This window comes from Leptopilina heterotoma, unplaced genomic scaffold, assembly GCF_015476425.1.
Source record: "Leptopilina heterotoma isolate Lh14 unplaced genomic scaffold, ASM1547642v1 Lhet_68, whole genome shotgun sequence".
NCBI classification, from domain to species: domain Eukaryota; kingdom Metazoa; phylum Arthropoda; class Insecta; order Hymenoptera; family Figitidae; genus Leptopilina; species Leptopilina heterotoma.
In genome coordinates, this window is record NW_025111157.1 from 4,145,706 (window position 1) to 4,164,183 (window position 18,478).

The window sequence follows — 18,478 nt, forward strand, 5'->3', positions numbered from 1 at the left end:
AATAAGTTCCTAGGGAATTTATTTATATGATAAACAAATATAAATAATTTAAATAAATAAATGAAGAAAAATCAGGGTTGCCACAAGTCAGAAAAATCAGGGAATTCAGGAAAAAGTCGAAGCATTTTATCAAAAAAAAAAAAAAAAAATTGAATTGAATTGAATTGACAAAAATATATATTAAAAATTAAAAATAATTAATTCTATTGTATGTTTTGTGTGCACCTTATAAACTTTGAAATCACAACGAATTTTGAAAAAAAATCTATTATTTCTGTTCCTGATAATAATTAATTTTATAGTTTATGAAATTGAATTTATTTTAACTTTATTTTAAATTTATTTTAAACTTAATTCATGAAAAACTTTCTTATTATTATAATTATTATTTTTTTAATAATTATTAATTATTATCTAATTTTTATAAATTAATTATTAATTTAATAATTGTTAATTATTATTTATTTATATAGTAAATTTAATTAACGAATTAAAATTTCGAATTTATTATTCATTTTTAGGGAATAATTCTGTACTTCAAAGGTGAAAAAAATGAAAATTGGACATTGGTAAAATTCACAAAGTTTATAATAAACTATTTTCGAAAATTTTTGTTTGAATGACATTTGTTAATCATAAACGTAAATTTCACTAAAGAAGATTTTGGAAGAATTAAATTTGCAATTTTTGAAAATAATTAAATTACACGAATTTTTTGAATTTGAAATTTTTATCTTAATTCCTGTAGAAAAATAATAAAATAATGATTAAATATTTATTTGTCAGGGAAGGGAGTAAAAATTTTGTCTGGAAATTAGAGAAAAGCAAAATTTAATTTTTGTGACAACCCTGAAAAATAGAAAAGAAATTTAAATTATCAAAGAAAATTGTATTTTTTTGTACCAATTACTAAAATTAGTTTTCAGTATAATTTCTTTTGGTTTTTTAGTATAAATTAAAAAAAAAAAAATTTTGCTTCTTTTCCTAAATTTTTAAAAATTCAAAATAAAAAAGTGAGATTGCCTCGAATAATGCGAAGATTCTTTTAAAATTTCATTTTCAATTTGATCTCGTGGTTGACAAATTTCATTCATAAATAAATTAATCGACTGAATGGCAGTTTTTGTCTGTATTAAAATGCTTATCATTTTAAAGAAGACATTAACAAGTGCAAGAAATTGAAATGTCGTTTCGATTTTTGTCTCAGCATTTTGTGCAATTCGTAAAATATAAATGAATATTGAAAAAACGAAAATAAAATAAATTGTTATCATGAATAGAGAATATAAATTGTAAAACCAAATTTTCCATCTTGAACTCCACGTGATTGGTTTTAAAATTCCAATTAGATAAAAGAGAAAAAATGAAATTTGTCCCGTGTAAAATGTTTGTTTATTTTGTAGCAACATTTTTGTTTTTTCGTCGAATATTTTCCCAAGTGTATCTGGAAAGAAGGAATTTTTAATTTCAAAAAAGAAAAAATTATAAATTTCTTTTTTTTGGTTTTTAGAAACTTAAAAATAATAAGAAATTTTTTTTGGAAAATTGTACACTTAAATTTTTGAGAAATAGAACTTGAGTACTTTTATTATTTCATTGTTTCGAATTTTGATATTAAAGTATTGTTATATTTTGCGACAGATGTGACTTTTTATTGAATGAATGGAGTTTCCATAAGTTTATTGATATCTCATGACAGTTAAAATTATACGAGGAAAGGGTTTATTGAATAATTTCTATAATCATTTGCATAGAGAATTGAACTAAACGACAATTCTTCCCTTTTCTCGTAAATTTTTAATAAACGTGCAAAAATTTATTTCTCCCCTTTCAGATTATAATTTGCTGTAAACTTTTACTTGGAACTTTATTATTATAATCTATTTCCATTTGATAACATGGGAAGAATTTTTAGTCACTCGTTCTTTGTATCAGGAATAATACAATTTTGCTTTTCGTCGAAAGCCAAATTTAGAAAAAAATAAATTAACATTGAATTAAATTTGATACTAAAATTAATTTTAGGATCAAATTTAATTAATTGTTAGTTTATTTTTTCTGTTTAATTATAAAAAAATTTTCTTCATAAAATTAGGCAAAAGAATTTTTTTTTATTTACTCAATATACGAGCGTACAAAAAAATCGAAAAATTAATTTTTTTAATTGATAGAAAATTAAAAAGTGTACGAATGCAAATAATAAATATACAATTATTATTTTATTGAGAAACTAATTTTTTTTTTATTTTCTCTTACAGGTAATTAAAATATTTCCATATTTTGACGATGGATGTTCGATTTCATTCAAGTAAGCATTATTTTTTATTTATATTACATAAACAATTAACTTTTTTTTTTAAATATATCGATCGATTTAATTTTTTCGACAAGAATTTTTCAACTAGATTTTTTAGAAACCTTTTAATAAATTGTATGCAGAATAAGCTGATTTTACAATCTAAAAATAAAAATTTTATATAAAACTATTTTGCGCACAAATATAAATAATAATAATCTAATAAATAAATTAATATCTTAATTTATTTTTTTAAAAAATTAATAATTTATAAATTATGATTATTATTAAATTATTAACTTAATAATATAATTAATATTTGAATATTCCTAATTAATATTATTAATATAGTATTATTATTACTATTATTATTATTATTAGGCAGGTACTATTATTATTATATTGATAAATTAAAATAAAATATTAATGAAATATAAAATAAATTATTAAAATAATTAATTAATTATTAAAATTAAAAATACATACTTGAACAAATGTCTCAATTGACATTGTAATAATTTTAAAACCCATGAAGTTTAATGGTTTCGTAGTTCGAAGCATAATAAGTGTTAAACTTCTTTTAGTTTTATTTGTTATCGACGACCAATTCATTTTATAAATTTCATTGATAATTGAAAAACTCTATTTTAAATTATGTCAAAAATTATTATTATTATTTTGATTTATTTTGATTTATTTTTACTTTTACTTTTACTTTTATTTTCAATTTCATTTTTTACTTTTACTTTTATTTTCAATTTCATTTTTATTTTTACTTTTATTTTTTTACTTTAAATGGTAAAATAATGAAAATTAAGCGAAAAACTTAATTTTTTTGTCAATGAAAATTTACCTTGGTTTTAATTAATTCACCAAAAATGCAGTAGAGAAATATTTGCACTAAAGTAACCGATAATGCACACATTAGGCCCCAAAGTCTTGGATCTGACACTGTTAATCTCGACAATTGAAATGTAATTGCTCCCAATCCAAGCATGGAGACGAAAAATTGAACGAAAATTGCAGAACCAAATAAGTTGTTTAATTTCTTTCCAATTCTGTAAAGAAATAATTACTTAATTTTTATTTAGAAAAATGATTTTTCTTTAATTGCAATTGTATTAAAATTTTGATTCATGAATTAAAATCAATTTTAAACTAAAAATCAAAATTATATTTCTTTAATTTGAACCAAAAGTTTAAATTTTATTTCAATTTAAATTTTATTTTCATTGATTTAAAATTAAATTAACAATTTTAATTGAATTGAAATTAAATTGCCAATTTTAATCAATTTTATTTCAATTTAAATTTTATTTTTTTTAAATTGTTATTACATTTTATTTTCATGGAATTGAAATTAAATTTTATTTTCATTCAATTGATATTAAATTTTATTTTCATTGATTTAAAATTAAATTAACAATTTTAATTGAATTGAAATTAAATTGCCAATTTTAATCAATTTTATTTCAATTTAAATTTTATTTTTTTTTTAAATTGTTATTACATTTTATTTTCATGGAATTGAAATTAAATTTTATTTTCATTCAATTGATATTAAATTTTATTTTCATTGATTTAAAATTAAATTAACAATTTTAATTGAATTGAAATTAAATTGCCAATTTTAATCAATTTTATTTCAATTTAAATTTTATTTTTTTTTTAAATTGTTATTACATTTTATTTTCATGGAATTGAAATTAAATTTTATTTTCATTCAATTGATATTAAATTTTATTTTCATTGATATAAAATTAAATTAACAATTTTAATTGAATTGAAATTAAATTGCGAATTTTAATACATTTTATTTCAATTTAAATTTTATTTTCATAGAATTGAAATTAAATTTTATTTTTTTTAATGATATTAAATTTTATTTTCATTGAATTGAATTGAAATTAAATTTTATTTTAATTGAATTGAATTGAAATTAAATTTTATTTTAATTGAATTGAAATTAAATTTTAATTTCATTGAATTAAAATTAAATTGCCAATTTAAATTGAATTGAAATGAAATTAACAATTTTAAATGAATTGAATTTAAATTTTAAATTTAAAGTAAAATTTCTAATGTTATATTTTAATTTAATTCAATATAAATTTTAAATTTATATTTATTTATTTAATATTCTATTTTTTTTCTTTAATAAAAATGATTAACGTACAGAAAAATATGACAGTGAAGATCAACGCAGTCGCTGATAATTTTCGATTCACAATTATAAATGAAGGAATCATTGTAATTATTATTTGAGTTGAGTTGAGTCAGTGAATTCAAGCGATAAATAAGAATTTCGTATTGGCCACAAATCTGTAATATTGACATTAGAGCTAAACCCTCAATAGCTGATGTCACACATGCACCCATTGTAGTACCAAAACCTTGATGAATATACGTTAAAAAATAGAAAACTCTGTTTTTAAGACTGTAGGGAATCCACATTTTAAATGGCAATGGAAAATCACTTCGTTTGGAAGGTGGAATCAAAAATAGTGAAATTGACGTTGAATTTGTTACAATCAAGTAGAGAATTGTGTACAACCTGTATTTTATATTTAATATTTTTTTTTACATAAATTATTTTTAATTTTTATTATTTTTTATTTTTATTTTTATTATTTTTTATTTTTATTTGGAGCATTCCAGGGGAAATTTTTCATTGAAAAAATTTTTTTTGTTCGGAACAATTTTTTTTGTAATATTTTTATTCTGTATAAAAAATAAGAAAACTTAATTTTGCATTAAAATATTTTCTTTTTGTTTGGAACAATTTTGTTCGAATTCTGTATAAAAAATAGAAAAACGTATTTTTTTCAAGGTTTTTTCATTTGAATATTTTTTTGTTTGGAATAATATTTATTGAATTTTGTATAAAAAAAATAAGAAAACGTTTTTTTGCCAGGTGCATTCCTTTAAAAATTTTTTTTCTTCGAATAGTTATTTCTACTTTTGCATAAAAAATAAAAAAAACCGTTTTTTCCATGATTGCTCATTTAAAACTTTCTTTTTGTTTGGAATAGTTTTTTCGAATTCTATTTAAAAAATAAAAAAAAGGAATTTTTTATTTTGTCTCTAAATAAAAAATGTGAAAGATCTTTTTAGATTTACCTTTTTCCTTTTTTTTGAAACAGAATTCAAAAAAAATGTTAAGAGAAAGAAAATATTTTTTTAAAGAAAATTTCACCTGGAATGCCCCAATTTTATTATAAAAACAAATTTAATTCACATAAATTTTGTCTAAACTTTTGAACTTTCAAATAAACGACGATATTTTTTTTTACTAATTTCATTTTAATTTGTTTTTTTTTGCAAAAGAATTATTTTTGAACATTCGAAAAATTAATTCTGAACCAAATTGAAAAAAATGAAACTAATTATATGAAATAAATATATTATAAAACTAATTACATATTATTTTTTTATTCAGTAAAGTTTTGAATATATTTTGTTAATTTTGGAAAATTTTGTTCATTTGAAAGTTCAAAATTTCAGTGAAATAAATTTTACCCACATTTTTTTGGATTATTCACTAATAAAAATTGAATAAAAATAGTAATATTAAATTATGATTTACTATTAATTTAACAATATTGAATACAAATAAAAATTATTCGAAAATTTAGTAAAAATAATTTTCAAAATTTTTAATGATAAAAATAATTATTCATAACTTTAAATAATGGAAATAATTTTTTCTAATTTCGAATAATAAATATTTTTTTACAGTAGAATAAAAAACGGTGTGTGAAAAAATTTTGTTTAGTGAATATTCCAAAAATTGTGGATAATAATTGAAAATTCAATTTACCTACTGAAATATGATGTATTGTGTAGAATTTTTATTTCACTCTCATCTCTTGGCTGACACAGTTTATTTGTAAATAAATTCACTAATTCAATGGCAATTTGACTGCGTATAAATATTGTTATCATTTTGAAGAAAACAGTGAAAAATGCGAGAAAATGATAAAATGATTCCATTTCATTTTCAATATTTTTTGCCTTCAACAATAGAAACAATAATATTGCAAAAAAGAAATAAAAAAAGAGAGAAATCATAAAAATTGAATAAACATAATAAATCCAATTCTTCCACTTTGAATTCCAATTGAATGGTTTAAAGACACCGAACAATTGAAGTATAATAAATGATATTTGTCCCAGATAAATTTCACTTTTATGTTTTGCATTTATTTTTTTATTCATGCTTCGAATAGTTGTCTTTTATTGCAGTTCACCTGTAAGTTTTAGTAACAATAAGTTTTTTTTAATATATTAAGTTTTAAAACAAACTAAAATTTTTTTTAGTTTCAATTATTATTTTTAATTTCAATTATTTATTTAAATTATTATTTAAATTATTTTTTAATTTGCTTTGATTATTATTTTCCTTGTAAGTATTACTGAAGTAAAAAAATAATTCACTATTTTTAGTGAAAATTATTATTTATTTTTTGGAAAATAATTTAATGCAATGCCTTTTATTTTATTTTCCAAAGAAAATTTTTTTTTTTCACTAACAAGAATTTATTTTTTAATTTAAAATATTTTTCTTTAAATTCTCTAAACAGAAAGTAATGAGTCCTTGTTTATTTTATTTACAAATATTTCTATTTTGCTTTTTATTATTTAAAAAAAATAGTTTTGGTTTTTTTAATAAAAAGAATATTTTTATAGAAATTTAAAAAAAATTTGTAGAAACTTTAAGTTATAAAAAATTCTAAAATAATAATTTAATAAAAGTAAAATTTAAATGAATGAAATAGATTTTAGACACTTAAATGTTCAAAATTTTAGTAACCCATTTTTTTTTTTTTGAAAAAAATATTGTTTTTAATAAACATAAATTTATAAACATTTTATATACTAACTTGTCGGCATTATAAATGTTGTTATATAGTCAAAAATGTGTTTCAATAATATTGCACTTTTCATAGAATATCTTGTTGCCTTCTATTGATGAATATAAGCTCGCAGTTTATGAATAATATTTGCGTCTCTTCGTTTTCGCAATATTTCTGTAAATAGACTATAAACTCAAAAGATATCTACTTGAAATTTCATGTGATGAAAAAGTTGTTGAATAATTTATATCGTAATTTGCATACAGAGAATAAAATTATCTTATTTTCTCTACGTGAAAATTCTTCAATTTTGTTTAAATTTTTTATGAGAATGCAAGGAACCTGAGGGTTGAATATTTCTTTAGAAAATGAAGGAACTGTGAGTAATAATAAATTAAAATTGATTAAAATAGTTTTGATAAGATATTTCTATAGGAATGCAATTCATTTTATCTACAACTTCACTGTCGTTCACAATTTATCAGAGTTTTGTGTAAAAAAATTTTTCTTTCAAAAATTAAAATTGTCCTGCTTTTACTTTTGTGAAAAAAAATCAAATTAATAAAATTAATAGTAGAAAAAAATTTAATTTCTGGATAAATAAAAATTACATTTATTAAAAAAATTGTCCTGCTTGTTCCGTTTATTTTTGTTTTATTTCCAAAATCAGATAGAAAAATACAACAATAAGAAATTAGGTAAATTTTCTTTTTAACTTTTTTTTAGAAACCTTTCAATAAATTATAGGCCGAATAAGCGGATTTTACAACCTGCAAGAGAAATTTTTGTATTAAAAAATATTTTTTGTTTTTTTACTATGTAACATAGTTTTACAAAAAGAAATTCTATACAAACTTGAAAAAATGTTTCTATTGACATTATGATAATTTTGAATCCCATAAATTTAAATGGCCTTGATGCTCGAATCATTATTAAAATTAAATCTCTCTTTGTTCTGCTTTTAATTGTTAACCATTTAATCTCGTAAATTTTGTCCATAATTGACAAACTCTGTCGTTTGGAAAAATACAATTATTAATAAATATATAATAAAAGTAATAATCAAAATTAATATTATCTTTTACCGAGTGATAAATTGTACAACTATTTAATTATAATTAATTTATGAATAAAATTTAGAACCTATTGAAATTAATTGGGAACGATAATAAACAAATGAAATTAATAAACAAAGAAAGTAAATAAACAAATAAAATAAATAACGAATAAAATTAAAAACCAATTAAACTTAATAAAGAAGTATTATTAATAAACAAATAAAATTAATAAATAAATAAAATAAATTAATAAATAATCAGTATTAAAATAATTAAAATAAGTAATAAAATAATTACAATATACCGATTTTTTCAATGTCAACTTTTGCTAATTATAATAACTTTTTTTTAAAATTATAATAATTGAGCGCATTAGAAAAAGAAAACAAAATGTTTTTTATTATTTGTGTATTTTTTATACCTTTGACGTAATTTTTTCCCCATAGTAGCAGTAAATGTAAATTTGTGTTAAAGAAGTTGACAATAGAAATAATAAACCCCAACTTTTAGGATCAGCTAATGATAATTTTGATAATTGATAAATAACAGCTGACAAGCTAATCATGGAGCCGAAAAATTGAACAAAAATAACAACACTGAATAGCTCATTTAATTTATCTCCCATCCTTGAAAAAATAATTATTAACATAGAATTTTTTTTTTATACTCAGAGAAAATTAATCCAAGTTTAATTTATTTGCGAGTTAAATATTTTTTTAAATTGTTTACTAAATTATTTATTTGTTTCAAGTTGAAAATTATATTTATCACGAAAAATAATTTTATTTGTTGTAAATAGAAATTTTATTTAGCCTGCAAAAATTTATGTTCTAAGTAGAAATTTTATTTATCACAAATAAAAAATTTCCATTTTTTGCAAAAAGAAATTTTATTTGGCTCGAGAAAAAATTTTTATTTGTTGCAAATAAAAAATTTACGAAAAATTTTTTATTTAGATTACACAAAATTTATTTGTCTGAATTAAAATTTATTTTAACGAAATAAAATTTAGTTGGACCAAATAAATAATTTAGTAAGCTCTCTCTTTTTTCTCGGTGTTGCTATGAACGATAATTAAAAAACTATACTAATAATAACATTTATAAATAATTTAATTTTTCTTATTATTAAATGAAAATAAATAAATAATTAATTTATAGTAAATAAATAATATATAATAATAAAAAAAAAATAATAAATAATACATAATAATAAATAATACATGATAATAAATAATACATGATACATAAATAATAAATAAATAATAAATAATTAATTGAAAAAAAGTAAAAAAGATAATAAATTAAAAAATATTCTATGAAATATTTTGGTAAAATTAATTTTCCTTAATTATTATTTTTCTCCTATTAAACTCTTTAGTGAAAGTTAAATAAAATTTGAATCTAAAAATTTTTAAACTAAAACATAATTATGTTTTAGTTTTTACGTTTATGGAGTAGAAAAAGAATGGAACCTACGACAAAATATGAATATGATGTTGAACACAATTTTTCACGATTTTTAATTGACATTGATGAGTTAGTGAATCTTGTTCATTCCTTGGCGTTAATCGAGATATAAAATTTAAACGATGAACAAGAATTTCGTATTGAGTGCAAATTTGTAAAATTAAAATCAATGCCAAACTTTCAATTGAACTTGTCACACTGGCCGCTAATGTTGTCGCGAATCCTTGATGAATATATGTAAAAAAATATAAACTCTTGCAACTCAGATTATAAGGCGTCCACACTTTAAATGGTAGTGGAAAATTACTTCTCCTCGAAGGTGGAAACAATAACACTGACAGTGATGAAATATTTATTAAAATTAAGTAAAGTATTGTATACAATCTGAAAAAAAAAATTATTTTTCACTTTTTATTACACTGAAAAATAAGTATTTGATTCAAATAAATAAATAAATAAATAAATAAATAAATAAATAAATAAATAAATAAATAAATAAATAAATAAATAAATAAATAAATAAATAAATAAATAAATAAATAAATAAATAAATAAATAAATAAATAAATAAATAAATAAATAAATAAATAAATAAATAAATAAATAAATAAATAAATAAATAAATAAATAAATAAATAAATAAATAAATAAATAAATAAATAAATAAATAAATAAATAAATAAATAAATAAATAAATAAATAAATAAATAAATAAATAAATAATAAATAAATAAATTAATTAATTAATTAATTAATTAATTAATTAATTAATTGACTACTTGTTAAATAAATATTTATTTCCATCAACCAAATGTGTCTTTTAATCAAACAAATATTTATCTCAAGCAAACAAATATTTATTTTAGTCAAAAAAATATTTATTTCAATGAAACAAATATTAATTTTAATCAAAACTCAAATAAATATTTATTTAATTTATTTCAATATTTACCGGTAGGTGGTCACTTTTTCTAAAAAATATTTTCTAATCCTTTTTATCTAAAAAAAAGCAATTTCTAATGAAATCTGTTTTCTAAAAAACGTTTTTCTAACAAATTTTGATTTTTAAAAAAAAGTTTTTCTAAAAAGTTATGATTTCTAAGATTCATTTTTCTAAAATTTGTAAAATTCCATAATTTTGATAAAAGTTAGAAAATTGTTAAAAAATTAATTGTATATTTTTTGTTTTTCAATTATAATATTGTTCACAAACTCATTTTTTTATTTTGTGAAAAAAACATTACATATTCCCGTTTCTTAATATTTTTTTAGAAAATTTTCAATTTTCATTAGGAAATAATTTACATAATTTATATTTCTTAATTACAATTGTTTTAATAAAATTTAAAGTTTTTTTACATAAAGGAAAAAAATGTTTATAAATTCTATTTGTCAATTACGTGAAAATGAAAATTTTTGAATTTTTAGAAAATAAAGGAAAAAATTTGACTCTTTAATTGCAAAATTATTCAAAAAACTTCAGTACCTTTTTTTTAAATAAAGATTTAAATATTATTATTTTTTCATAAGAATTAAGATTTTCAAAAATTTCAAATTCAAACCTTTTTGAAATTAAACAATTTATGAAAGTATTGTTATAAAACATGAAGATATCGATTGCTCCGAGTCAAAGACTCGGAGTGATCGATTTCTTCATGTTTTATAATAATATAAATTTTATAATATTTAAAAATTTATAGAAATAATTGAATAATTGCAAAGAAATTTATTTAAAAAATTGTAAATAATTGAATTCTTTTCGGAAAATTTTATTAAAATAGTTGATTTTTAAAAAGTAGAAAATTTTTTATAAAATTACTATTTCTTATCACAATTTGTTAAAAAAATTCTTTTCATTTTTGAAAAAAAAAAAATAATTTTCATCATTTTTATACCAAAATTTCCAAAATTAATTTATTTATAAAACAGTTTTTGAAAAAATTTTAAATATATTTAGGAAAAAAATCCTTATAATTTTCTATTTGTTAATTACGATTTTTAACTAGATTATTTAAAAATTTTGTTAAAAAATTTGCATAATTTCTATTTTTTATTATATTTTTTTAACAAAATTTCAAGTATTGTTAAAAAAAAACATTTTGAAAATTACTTTTATTAGAAAAAGAAATTTTTAGAAAATGACCTTTATTAGAAAAAAGAAAATTAAAAAATCCTCTTCATTAGAAAAAAGTTTCTTAGAAATTCACTTTTATTAGAAAAAAAATTTTTAGAAAATGAAAAATTAGATAATACATTTTAGAAAAACTGCACCTCAATCATATTTACCTACATAAATGAATAAATAATTAAGTTAATAAGTAAAATATATTAATCAATGCAATTGACTCATAAAAAAATTATTTGATACAATAAATATTTTTGCTGACAATTGACAACCAATCGTCCACTTGAATCAAATAAATTTTGTTTCAAATCAAATTGTTAAGTTTATATTAAAAAATAATTTTTTTTTATAGAAATATAAATATGAAATTGAAAATATAATTTGAAATTTGAATTTTTATTCTTTCACCTGCAAGTGTGCGATGTTTCCTGCAAAATTTTTAATTCAAAATCGTCCCTGGGTTGACAAATTTTATTCATAAGAAGATTATTCGATTCCTCTGCACATTTGCTTTGGGAAATTATACTTATCATTTTGAATAGAACCGTAAATAAGGCGAGCAAATGAAAAAATGTTTCCATTTCACTGTCAATATTTTTTGCTTTCAGCAAAAGAAAAAGCACAATTGAAAAAACGAATAAAAAATATATTGCTATCATAATTGTCGAATAAATATAATAGAGAAAAATTTTAAAACTCGATTTTAAAAACTTTGGTTTATGAATTCCAAAAATATAAAATAGAATAAACGAAATTTCTCCTGTGTAAATCACTTGTTTATGATATTGAATTATTTTCTTTTCTTCTATCATAATAATGCGTGTTAAATAATAATAATTATAATAATATAATTTTGTTAACGAATTTTTTTAATATAATTTTTTACACGATTTCTTTAATAAAACTTTTTTATACGTTTTTTTTAAATATAGTTTTTTTCAATACAATTTTCTATTTCTTGTAAAGAATAATTTAATAACTTTTTTAAATATTAATATTTTCTACGCTAATTTTTTTTCAGTATAATTCTTTTTGTATAATTTTTTTATGTAGGTAATTTTTTTTAATATCATTTTTTCACAATATAATCATCAATTTCTTGTAATTTTTTAATTAAATTTGAATTTTGTAAAAAAGATTTTTATTAGAGTTGAAAATTTTACGACTGCAAAATTTATTTTGAAACATAACTTTCAAAATTTTTCTAAAATTTATTTTTCTTTCCTAAAAATATTAAAATATTTTTAGGAAAGAAAATTTTGTTGAATAAGAATTCTTAGCGAGTGCTTGAAAGGTTTTTTAAAAAAATTAGTTTCATCCTCTTTATTGTCTATTGATTTTAACGAGAACTTTCTTATTATTCAAAATGCATTATGGTATCAAGTTCTCGTCATTTGTGAATTATTACGCATAGCGAAGCGTTTTCAATAATTTCTCGTGTCATTTGCATAGAAAATGTGAATAAACGACAATTCACCCTTTTCGTATAAATTCTTAATCAAGAGACGAACGCGAATAAGTTAAAAGCAATTGATAATAATAAATGTAAAATTGATTATAGAAAATAGAAATACATTTGTGGTTTGAAATTTTATTATTACGATTTCTGTTTCAGTGGATAGAGACCGTTTTAGTCAGACGAAATATTACTTACAGTAGTACTAGTCAATTTTGGTCAGACAAATTTGTTTTTATTCTTATACGATTTTCGATTCAATAGAGAATGTATCACGTGAAACTGGTAATTTTTATTTGAATTATTTTATTTTATTAAAATAAAGAATTCAAATTGCTATTTTTGAATAGATATATAATTATTTCGATTGGGTTAAAAAGTGATTGTTAATTTGTTAAAATAATGTTTCAGTGTTTAAGAAAAAGTTTTTTATTTTATTTCCAAAATCAGATAGAAAAATACAACAATAAGAAATTAAGTAAATTTTCTTTTTAACTTCTTTTTTAGAAACCTTTCAATAAATTATAGGCCGAATAAGCGGATTTTACAACCTGCAAAAAAAATTTTCGTTTTAAATAATATTTTTTGTTTTTTTTACTAAAACAATTTTACAGAAAGAAATTCTATACAAACTTGAAAAAATGTTTCTATTGACATTATGATAATTTTGAATCCCATAAATTTAATTGGCCTTGACGCTCGAATCATTATTAAAATTAAATCTCTCTTTGTTCTGCTTTTAATTGATGACCATTTAATCTCATAAATTTTGTCCATAATTGACAAACTCTATAGTTTGGAAAAATACAAGTATTAATAATAATAATTAATAATTAATAAACAAATGAAATTTATGTACATATATTATTTTCAAAAAGAAAATTAGAAAGCAGGATTACACTGGATAATTAATATAATTCATTGCGCTCAATAATATTTATTTTAGTGTAATCCTGATTTTTAATTTTCTTTTTGAAAATAATACAATAATAATTACTGCATGGAATCACTAAGTTTTATTAAATAAAATTAAGAACCAATTGAAATTAATAAGCAAGGATAATAAACAAAAATTGGTAAACAAAATTGATAAACAAAATTGATAAACAAATAAAATTATTAAATAAATACCATTGATAGCCAAGTATAATTGATAGACAAATATAATTAATAAACAAATAAAATTAAAAACCAATTAAAATTAATTAACAAGTGTAATTAATAAACAAATAAAATTTATGAACAAATTTTTAATTAATAGATCAATAAAATTAATAAAAAAATATAATTAATAAACAAGTATAATTAACAATTAAATAATATGAATGAATAAATGCAATAAATAAGTAAACAAAATGAATATAAACATATAATTAATATTATCAAGTAATAAAATATTTACAATAAATAGATTTCTTTAAATATCAACTTTTTCTAATTATATTAACTATTTTTTTTAATTATAATAGCGATTTGAAAAAAAATCAAAATCAGATTTTTTTTTACAAATTTTTTATACCTTTGACATAATTTTTTCCCCATAGTAGCAGTAAATGTAGATTTGTGTTAAAGAAGTTGACAATAGAAATAATAAACCCCAACTTTTAGGATCAGCTAATGATAATTTTGATAATTGATAAATAACAGCTGATAAGCTAATCATAGAGCCGAAAAATTGAACAAAAATAACAACACTGAATAGCTCATTTAATTTATCTCCCATCCTTGAAAAAAATAATTATTAATATAGAAATTTTTTTTTATATAAAAACTCAGAGAAATGTTTAATTTGAAGCTTGTATAATTTATTTGAGAGTCAAATATTTATCACTAAATTATTTTTTTCGAGCAGAAATTATATTTGACACAAAAAAAAATTGTTTACTTGTTGAAAATAGAAATTTTATTTAGTGCGAAAAAAATGCTTATTTGTTGTAAATAGAAATTTTATTTAGAACAAAAAAAAATTTTGTTTAAAATAGAATTTTTATTTAACACAAAAAAAATAAAATTTTTTTGTCTCAATTAAAATTAATAACCAATTAAAATAATTAAAAATTTAAAATAAAATTAAATCAATTCAATGAATCAATTGAATTAATTATAATCAATTGAAATAAAACCAAATAAAATTTTTTTGCCTCAATTAAAATTAATAACCAATTAAAATAATTAAAATAAAATTAAATCAATTCAATCAATTAATTAAATAAATTATAATCAATTGAAATAAAACCAAATAAAATTTTTTTGACTTAATCAAAATTTATTTGAATTAAAAATGGCAACAAATTAATAAATATATTAAATATTGTATGTTATATGTTAGTAAAGTTAATTTTCCTCAATTATTGTTTTTTTCTTATCAAACTCTTTAGTGTTTATATAAAATTTGAGTCTAACAATTTTTAAACTCAAAACAGAATTTAATGTTCCAGTTTATATTATATTCTTAGCTTAGACAAAAAATAATAAAACCTACGACAAAATATGAATATGATGTTGAATACAATTTTTCACGATTTTTAATTGACATTGATGAGTTAGTGAATCTTGTTCATTCCTTGGCGTTAATCGAGATATAAAATTTAAACGATGAACAAGAATTTCGTATTGAGTGCAAATTTGTAAAATTAAAATCAATGCCAAACTTTCAATTGAACTTGTCACACTGGCCGCTAATGTTGTCGCTAAACCTTGATGAATATATGTAAAAAAATATAAACTCTTGCAACTCAGATTATAAGGCGTCCACACTTTAAATGGTAGTGGAAAATTACTTCTTTTCGAAGGTGGAAACAATAACACTGACAGTGTTGAAATATTTATTAAAATTAAGTAAAGTATTGTATATAATCTGGAAAAGAAATTTTTTACTTTTTATTATACTGAGAAATAAGTATTTCATTCAAATAAATAAATAAATAATAAATAATAAATAAATTAATTGCCTATTTGTTAAATAAATATTTATTTCCATCAAACAAATGTTTCTTTTAATCAAACAAATATTTATCTCAAGCAAACAAATATTTATTTTAGTAAAAAAAAAATATTTATTTCAGTCAAACAAATATTAATTTTAATAAAAACTCAAATAAATATATTTATTTAATTTATTTCAATATTTACCTACATAATTGCGAATAAATAATTAAGTTAATAAATAAAATATATTAATAAATGCAATTGACTCATAAAAAAATTTTTTTGATACAATAAATATTTTTGCTGACAATTGACAACCAATCGTCCACTTGAATCAAAGAAATTTTTTTTCAAATAAAATTTTTAAATTTAAAAAATAATTTTCTTTCATAGAAATATAAATGTAAAATTGAAAATATAATTTTTATTTTTATTTAATTCTTTCACCTGCAAGTGTGTGATGTTTGTAGCAAAAGTTTCAGTTCAAAATCGTCTCTGGGTTGACAAATTTTATTCATAAGAAGATTATTCGATTCCTCTGCAGATTTGCTTTGCGAAATAATACTCATCATTTTAAAAAGAACCGTAAAGAAGGCGAGCAAATGAAAAAACGTTTCCATTTCACTGTCAATATTTTTTGCTTTCAGCAAAAGAAAAAGCATCATTGAGAAAACGAAAAGAAAATATATTGTTATCATAATTTTCGAATATATATAATAGAGAAAAATTTTCAATCTCGATTGTAAAAACTTTGGTTTATGAATTCCAAAAATATTAAATAGAATAAACGAAATTTCTCCTGTGTAAATCACTTGTTTATGATATTGAATTATTTTCTTTTCTTCCATCATCATAATGCGTGAATCAATATTAATAATTATAATAATATAATTTTGTTAACGAATTTTTTTTAATATAATTTTTTATATGATTTTTTTTAATATAATTTTTTCAATACAATCTTTTATTTCTTGTAAAGAATAATTTGTAAATTTGTAAGATTGTAAAGAATAATTTTATAACTTTCTTTAAATATTATTGTTTTGTAAAATAATTTTTTTTAGTATAATTCTTATACAACATTTTTTTTATGAAATTTTTTTTATATAATTTTTTTTTTTTTGCTATATAATTATTAATGTCTTGTGATTTATTAAATTAAATTAAATTTCGAAAAAATGATTTTTATTGGTGTTAAAAAGTTTACGACTGTAAACTTAGTTTAAAACATATAGGTCTAAATTTTTCTAAAATCTACTTTTCTTTCTTAGAAATATTTTACATTTAGTCGCGAATAATAATTCTTAGCGACTGTTTGTAAATTTAAAAAAAAATTGTTTCATCTTTTTTATTGTCTATTGATTTTAACGAGTACTTTCTCATTATTCGAAATGCATTGATATCAAGTTCTCGTTATTTGTGAATTATTACGCATAGCGAAGCGTTTTCAATAATTTCTCGTGTCATTTGCATAGAAAATGTGAATAAACGACAATTCACCCTTTTCGTATAAATTCTTAATCAAGAGACGAACGCGAATAAGTTAAAAGCAATTGATAATAATAAACTAAAATTGATTATAGAAAATAGAAATAATACATTTGAGGTTTGAAATTTTATTATTACGATTTCTGTTTCAGTGGATAGAGTTCGTTTTAGTCAGACGAAATATTATGGAAATTATTTCCCTTTACTTACAGTAGTACTAGTCAATTTTAATCAGATATTTTAGTTTTTATTCTCATACGATTTTTCATTCAGTAAAAATTGTCTCACGTAAAATTGAAACTAAATAAAAAATTATTTGATAAAATAAATATTATCATTGTGTGTTTTACGCAGTATTAATTACGCAGTAGTAGAAGTCGGTTGAAGACAGACAAAATATTATTAATTATTGTTTCTGATTTTCTTTCAGTAGTTTAACATCCATTTTTGTCAGACAAAAATAATAATAAATTATTATGAGATCAGATAAAGGTAATTAATGTTTTAGTTTTAAAAAAATATATTTACAATATAATACCCATATTAAAATAAAAAAATAAATTAATAACTGTAAAATCTAAAAAAACCAGAACTATAACTCTAAAAGACTGCATATTAATTAATTAATTAAAATTAATTAATTAACTATATTAATTTGAATGTTCTTTCATTCATTCACTTTTTCTGTCCCTCACACTCTGAAGTTGTTTTTTATTTATACTTTTGTTTTTGTTATCTTTAGATAGATTGTATATTTTTATATTATTACCAGAAAATTTTACGCGCGGAACGTGATATTCAA

General features: G+C 19.0%; 1 protein-coding gene across 1 annotated transcript; it reads right to left on the reverse strand.

Moving 5' to 3' along the window:
* Positions 1-7,874: 7,874 nt before the first annotated feature.
* LOC122510184 (odorant receptor 9a-like) lies at positions 7,875-12,337 on the reverse strand. The gene is made up of 5 exons (XM_043624644.1): positions 12,213-12,337; positions 9,689-10,063; positions 8,632-8,836; positions 8,008-8,163; positions 7,875-7,922 (listed from the first exon to the last, which is right to left on the reverse strand). Exons 1-5 carry the CDS (start codon positions 12,335-12,337, stop codon positions 7,875-7,877), a joined length of 909 nt encoding a protein of 302 aa, XP_043480579.1.
* Between the last annotated feature and the right edge of the window lie 6,141 nt (positions 12,338-18,478).

Coding starts and splice junctions, on each gene's coding strand:
- LOC122510184 (XM_043624644.1), bottom strand. CDS start 12,337: ATGATAAGTATAATTTCCCAAAGCAAATGTGCAGAGGAATCGAATAAT. Junction 8,837..9,688: donor CATCATATTCATATTTTGTC/GTAGGTTCCATT, acceptor TATTTTTTCAAG/GATGGGAGATAAATTAAATG. Junction 8,164..8,631: donor GGGAAAAAATTACGTCAAAG/GTATAAAAAATA, acceptor TCCAAACGACAG/AGTTTGTCAATTATGGACAA.